A 7,638-nucleotide genomic window follows, 5' to 3' on the forward strand; every position below is an offset into this window, starting at 1 on the left:
CAGAGAATCTGCCTCGCCCGGGAAGAGCGCAATGATGGTGCCAACTTGGGCCAGTGAAGCAACGTCCTCCACAACTAGACTGAAGAACAAAAAGGAGAGCAACTTGTCTGTTCCCCTTCCCCCAATTCCCAGGAATGTTCCCATCCCCCCAACTCCCCAATTAAAAAAAAAAAAGAACCCTTATGCTAACTATTTTCCACGTGTATCAGTTGGGATAGGTGAGGTTAGGCTGCAGTAACAAATATCCCCCGCACCTCACTGACTTTTCATTTATTCTACATATTCATTGTGACCTATTGCGCGTCATCTTTTCTCTGGAGCCCAGGCTGACAGGGCAGCTTTTATCTGGAATGCATAAGTCTTCTGAAGTGGAAAGGAGGAGAGCATGGTAAACACTGCACTGACTCTTAACACTCCTGACCAGAGGTGAAACATAACTGCTGCTCGTATATCATTGGCCAAAGCAAGTCACATGGTCACACCTGAGTTGAATAGGGAGGGCCTATATCAGTGGCCTGCAGACTGGGGATGGCCAGATAGTAAATGTTTTAGACTTTGCGGGACATATGGTCTCCGTCACAACTACTCACCTCCGTCACAACTACTAAAGCTTTGTGCCTTCAAAGCACAAAGCAGCCATAGCCAATACACTGTCAAAAAATAGAAAACTCACCCTTAGCTCGTGAGCCATACAGAAACGGGCAGCAAGCCAGGTTAGCCCACAGGCCATCGTATGCCAATCCCTGATCCTCCTCATCCTCCCACAGGGAGAAGCTCTTCAGGAAGGGACCCCAAATATGGATACAGAGTAGCACAGTCTACTACACCATATGTATAGGAAAGTGAGGGAGAGCGAGAACTGCCACTTTTATTGCACAGCTGCGTTTCCTGCATTGTACTGTGATTCTTTTGTTACTTGATACTGTATTTCTTGGTGATCGTTTCATGTCAGTAGCTATAGCATGACTTCATTTGGTTTCATGGCTGCCTCGTTTCCCCTGGTATGGATGCACTACATTGGGTTTTGTTTGTGGGATTGTTTTTATCATTAATCCTCTGTTATTAGATACCAGTGGCATTTAAAATATCAGGAGGAGGAAGGCAGCCTCCAGAGAGAGACTGTTGTAAAGACAGAACCGGCATCCCAGCTCTCCCAGTGTGGATACATGGTTTAGAGTGCGTTCCCTGAAATCTCTCAGGCCTCCCTGAAGACACACTTTTCCAGAAGGCCTCTTTATTATTACAGCCATTTCTGGTCCTTGCAACACTGAACACAGTTGCAATTCCAATGGCATTTGCGGGGGAGGTTATACTGAAAAGGGTAAATGTAAGTGACGAAAAACTAGCAGTGAAATCTCAGAAGCTGCACAACATTATCGCCCTGACCCCACACGGAGACGCGTTTCAGGCCATGTGACAGCCGTGCAGAGGCAAGACCAAAGCTGCCTTTCCGAGGTGGGCCGGGAGGGAGAGGGAAGCTGAGATGACCCGCTCCCATGAGCTCATCCCCTCTTCCTTCTAACAGGACACCACCACGTCCGTGCGCATCGGCCTGATGATGGAAGAAATGATCTTCAACCTCGCAGACACGCACCTGTTCTTCAACGACCTGGAGGTTTGCAATTGCTTATTTCATATTTTCCATATTTAACCGCCTGCATCTGGTTTGGGGGAAGAGACGCCGCCTTTTTTCTTTTTCTTTCTTTTTTTCCCCCCCTTTTTCCTTTGGCTAGCAACCCTCAAGAAGGCACAATTTTGTGGCCAGCAACAGTTTATTGAAAACACACTTGACGGATTATTTCCGCATTTTCCCTGGGCCGTTAACAGGCCTTTCTCCCTGCTCTCGTGGTGATGTTCACTGGTGGTTTCACTAATCCAATAAAGGCCGCATGGGTCCTTCCTCCTGAAACTTGCTATGTGATAAGTTGATGAAGGCAAATTAGTATAGATCCTCCCGGGTCAGTAATAATTAGCAGTGGACCAGAAAAGAAGCTTTTAAAAGCTATTTACATTCCCCTGAAAAACACATTTTCCAAAGCAGGAAGAGCACGCAGAGGGAGTACACCTGTTTAAAGTATCTGCTCCTCTACCCCTAAGCAAACGTCAAGGGAGATAGGAAATGGGGAGAGGACGTTCAGAAATAAAGTTTAATTCACTCGTTTATACCTGGCTTACATCAAAAAGATTTGGGAGTCATTTCAAATAGAAAACATATTTAAAATAGAAACTATTAAAGCAAACTATTAAAGCAAAGCCAAAGGAATAGAAAGCTATGTAATGAGTAAAAGTAAGGTTTTGTACCAAAAAAACAACAACATCCAGCTTAGGCTTAACTACTGCAGTTAAGTTCCGAGTTCATTTCTGAGCTTCCTGGTAGCCAAAGCAAAGAAGGAAATACAATACGTTGCTTATCTCTAATGAAAGAGCAAGCAGCTTTCTCCAAGATGAAGAAGGGCTTTTTTATTTTATTTTATTTTATTTTATTTATTTTTTTGGCTGATGAGAGGAGTAATGTGGGGATATTCTGGCTTATGTTAGCAGCATTGGTTTAACAGATGGAAAAATAAAAGCAACCTAGAATGAACTGTATGTGAAAGAACAGTCCTAGTTATCGTCATAGGAATTTTTTTTGCCCCAGAATCTGGGAAATCCCTGGGGACTAACCTGTGAAGTAGAAATATGAAGACTATGAATTCCAAATCTGCCCTGACTAGCCCAGAGCATCACTAACGTTCATCATCAGGAAAGGACAGAGGTTTCCTTTCTGGTCCGAGAGGCAGACGGGGAAGTCGTGCAGAAAGCACCAGTCTTGTGTTCTGTCCAGCCTAGGCCAGCCATGTGGGCCACAGTCCTCCTGTCTCTGAAAAGAAATTGTCCTCTGCCCAACATCTGTGTTAGAGAGAGGTTCAAGGTAGACGCTTTTCGAGGAAGAAAGAGAGCTTTGGAGTAGTGGAGGATACCACTAGCTTCAAGGCCCAGGACAGTCTCTTTAGCAAAAAGCAGTGTGCAGGCTTCCTTTACAAGGACCCTTCATGTCTTGGGGGAGAGGCTGCGGGAAAGGGAGGGAGAGAGGAAAAGGGAGAGAACTCACAAGTAAAACAAAACAAAACAAAACAAAATAAACACGGCAGTTGACTTCAGCTAGTGTTTATGGAGCCTAATATAGTAAAGACTCAGCTGATTGCAAATAGCAAAACCCAACTTGCTTTAGTCAAAAAATGCAAACCACTGGCCCTTGTAGTTGAAAAGTCCGGGGTAGATTTAGCTTTTCCCTGTCTCCCTCTTAGAATGTCAGTGTCATGAGAGCAGGGACCGCATCTGTTTCCTTCACCCTACATCCCCTGGGCCCAGGCAGTAAACAACCAAACAAATCCATAAACAAGAAAGTTTGTGATAGTGAAAAGGATGTGAAAAAAATAAAATGAGATGTGATAGTGAGGAATTGGTGAGAGGAATAGGGTGGGGGTGGGGTCAGCATTCTCCAGGGGGTCAGAAAAGGCCTCCCAAGGAGGTGACACTTGAGCCAAGGCCTAAATGATGACAGGAGCCAGCCATTTGGGGGAGGGGGGGGTATCAACAAGTGCAAAGGCCCTGAGGTGAGAACAAATGTGAAGTAACCCAGGATCAGAGAGAAGGCGACCTGACAGCAGTGAAGGAGCGAAACCGCAGGGCAGCAGAGATACATGAGCCTGGAGGCGGGGTGTGGGCCAGACATGGCTGCAGACATCGGTGTTTATTGTAAGTGCTGTGGACAACCCTGAGGCCAGAGAACATTAAACAGGAGAAGCCGCGGGACCTGGTTTATGTTTCTAAAACACCACTCCGGCTGCTGCATGGAGGATGAGCAGTTAGGGGACCGGTAGAGGCAGGGAGACCATAGGAGATTATTGCAGCCGTTCAAGCAAAAGAAGAAAAATGAGTTGCCTTGTGGTGGGAAAAATATGTGTGCTTCGGGACGGAGGTACTTAATTTGGCTGAGCCTCCGCTTCTCCCTCTGTAAAATGGGGGAGTTGGCAATCCACATGGTAGCTGTGGGAACTAAGTGAGGGGAGGTATTTATAATACCTAGTCCCAGCCTTGATAGCACTTTCTCTCTTTCCTTCACCCCTGCTTCACCTCATGCAGGTAACACTAGCATTTTTCAAGCAGCAAACCATGATCCACTTAAAGGGTCAAGACCAGCATGATTTCTTAAATAATTAAAGAGTAAGGAATAAAATAAAACAGAATACGATAGAGTATACCACAGATAGCAGTGGTGGCCATTGTTTAAAAAATTGTTTCAGTGATATAAATGATGTCTCAGTAATTTAAATCTCTGTGTGATAGAAATGTATTTCTTTGGTTTTTTTTGGAAATGTACTTCTTACCAAAGGTCACAGTCAAAACCATGTGAAAGCCAACGCTTTAGAGCAATGCAGTCCAAGAGTTTTCTACAATGATGTAAAGGTTCTCTTCTGCACTGTCCAATACAGTAGCCACGAGCCACATGGGGTTACTGAGCACTTGAAATGTGACTAGTGCAACTGAGGCACTGAATTTTTCATTGTATTTAATTTCACTAATTTTAACGTAAACAGTCACATGTGGCTGGCAGCTATCATATGGGACAGAAGAGGACATTTGCATCATTGTAGAAAGTTCTATCAGACGGTGCAACTCTAGAGTCCTAAATTTCTAAGATATGAACTTCATTTTCAATTGTGATGGTGATAATGACTTAGTAAGAGTAACCATAGCTGACACTTATTGAGTGCTTACTGGGTATCAGGCCCTGTTCTGAGCAGTTTACAGGAATTCACTTGTTTGACCCCCCACTAGTATTATCCCCATTAATCAGGGACAGCTTATAGACTGGATGGCTTAAACAACAGCAATTAATTTTCTTACAGTTCTGGAGGTTAGAAGTCCCAGACTGAGGTGTCGGCAAATGTGGTTTCTGGTGAGAACAGTCTTCCTGGTTTGTAGAAAGCCACCTTCTCACTGTGTTTCCACCTGGTCTTTCCTCAGTGCAGAGAGAGGGGGGAGGGGGCGGGAAGCGAGGTGGGGGGGCACTAGTGTCTCTTCTTTTTTTTATTAGTTTCAGGTGTACAAAACAATGTAATAGTTATACTTTTCACCCCTCACAAAGTGACAACCCCCTCCCCCAATCCACCACCCCTCACCCCCGATATCATACATATCTATTACAATTCCATTGACTCCACTCCCCACCCTGTACTCCACATCCCATGACTATATATGTATTAAATTATAGAGTCTCTTCTTATAAGGACACTAATCCAATTAGATCAGGGCCCCACCCTTATGACCTCATGTAACCTTAATTACTTCCTTTGATACAGCCACACTGGGGATTAGGGCTTCAACATATAAATTTGGGAGTGGGGGGGATTCAGTTCATAACAGACAGTCAACATAAAATCATTGTTTGGGGGAGAACTGCTCTTCATTCTCACCGTTTGGGTGGGGGGGGGGGGGGGAGGGCAGGAACGACACAAACATTCAGTCCATAACATCCCTTCTCCAAGTGAAGAAACTGAGGCTCAGAGAGGTTGAGTGAACAGCCTGAAGTCACACAGTTGGCAGCTGTAATATTCAGACCCAAGCAGCCTGGCTCCCGAGTGCTTGCACTTAACCGCTTGCCATGCTGCCTCTCCCAGGAAGAATGAGTGCCCTCGAGTTTAAGAAGGAAGACTCCCAATAGGAAGTCTAGACTCAGACGGTACGGCAGATGGTGGGTCCAAAGGAAAGGAGAGAGCAGCGAGGGGCGGAGTAGCTGGCCAGCCTGGAGGAGGACGAGCGAGCTCTGACAGCAAGAGGAGGGAAATTGCCACGATAAAACTGGAAGACAGAGACGAAAAGCTCCTCTGTGAGTTAGCATCTCATCTTATTGTCTACGCAAAACAACAGTCCCCCAAATAACAACAACCAAAAGCCCACTGAATTGCGACAGCAGCCTCGCCCCCCCGCCCTGCAGGTGAGCAAAGCAAAGTACAAAGGATCCGGATGCATTCTGGAAGGAAGGACACGGACCGTGGTTGCAGCTGAGTGGAGGGCACAGAAAGGGATAATAAACACAGCAGCGCACGTGCCCTGCAAGCTTACTGACGGGCTTGCCTGCGCACGTTCATTTAACCTTTTACAACAGGTAAATACTGTGTATCCCCATTTTAGAGATGGGAAAACTGAGGCACCGAGAGGCTAACTTGCCCAGCCCTGACATGTATTGAGCTCTTCTCACCCCGTGCCAGGCATCACACACGCATTTTTCTCACTGAAATCTCACAACAGCCCTGAAGGGGAGAATTTTTTTTTTTAATCTCTATTTTACAGATAAGGAAACTGAGGCCTAGAGAGGTCGCCTTCCCAGGGTCACCTAGCTAGTGTGGAGATTTGCTCCCAGGCAAAGCTGACTTCTAAGCTGGGACATTCATCCTTCAAGGAAGACACAGTTTTGAGATGCACCGTGGAGGGGAGAAGGGACACGGGTCAGCAGAGTGAGTGGAAGAAAAGAGCCCCTCACAGGAAACGAGATCAACCTAAAGGTTTTTGGCAGAACGTATCTCTGGCCAGGCAGGCGGGTAGGCTGGAGGGGGAGTGTTTCAACGTGCTGCCAGAGCTGTGGGCAGGATCTTTGTGGAGGGACGCAAGAGCAGCTGGAATCTGGGCAGGCTGTGGCTGCGTGCCTGACACGCGGGCCTGGTTGCTAACGGCCTGATTTACGGTTCTGCAGGAGCTATCAGGGAGAATAATATTTCACCGTGTCAGCGCTGAGCTGCTCGCCAAGGCGTCCTGCCCAACTGGCCATTAACGCAGTGTGGCCCACGGCCTCTTTAGCGCTCTTCAGATAAGTTAAACATTTAGACAACACAAGAAAGATGGCCCCGCGTTTCCCTCCCAGGGAGCAGGCCCCTCTCTGGCTAGTCTAGAGGCAGCATTAAGCAATCCCACTTACAAATATACTTGCCTCAAAGGAGAAGGAGTGGCCAGGGAGTTCATCTGGGCTCTGATGAGAGTCATTTTTCTAAAGCAAATTTGTCAACAATTTCCTTTCTGCATTTGTGTCTCCAGGCAGCCAAGGATGAAAATGAATGGGATCGGACCCCAGTAGGGCAGGTTAAGGGAACCCCAGCTGTTGCCCGCCTGATCAGAATGGGTTGTGATAGATATTTTTCACCGAGCTTACTGTTCAGAAATGAGCAACCCTGAGAATACTAAGTATGAAAGCCTGTGGGATGCAGGTACAGAGTGATTCAGACAGACACATACAGCCTTAAACTACAGTGATTAGGAAAACTAATAAGAGCTGGGCATTGAAAAGACCATGAAGGGGGCGGCCAGTTGGCTCAGGTGGTTAGAGCACGGGCTCATGACACCAGGGTTGCCTGTTCAATTCCTACATGGGCCAAGCTTGGAGCTGCATCCTCCACAACTAAATTGAAGACAACGCCTTGACTTGGAGCGGATGGTCCTAGAAAAACACACTGTTCCCCAATAAAATTTCTAAAAAAGAGAGAGAAAAGAAAAGACTGTGGGGCTGGCCGAGTGGCGCATTGGTTAAGAGCTGGCTTGGGATGCCAGAGGGCCCCAGTTCGGATCCCACATATGAGGGCCAGTGACACTGCCCTCTACAGC

General features: G+C 46.6%; 1 protein-coding gene across 1 annotated transcript in view; it reads left to right on the plus strand.

Moving 5' to 3' along the window:
• The window catches only part of LOC109379909 (eyes absent homolog 2), a 106,110-nt gene that overhangs the window by 69,501 nt on the left and 28,971 nt on the right, over positions 1-7,638 (plus strand). Inside the window, exon 5 of the mRNA XM_019636918.1 lies at positions 1,526-1,615. Within this exon, the coding sequence (XP_019492463.1) occupies positions 1,526-1,615 (90 nt within the window). The remainder of the gene's footprint in view (positions 1-1,525; positions 1,616-7,638) is intronic.

The sequence above is a fragment of the Hipposideros armiger genome, unplaced genomic scaffold (assembly GCF_001890085.2).
Source record: "Hipposideros armiger isolate ML-2016 unplaced genomic scaffold, ASM189008v1 scaffold_31, whole genome shotgun sequence".
Lineage (NCBI taxonomy): Eukaryota > Metazoa > Chordata > Mammalia > Chiroptera > Hipposideridae > Hipposideros > Hipposideros armiger.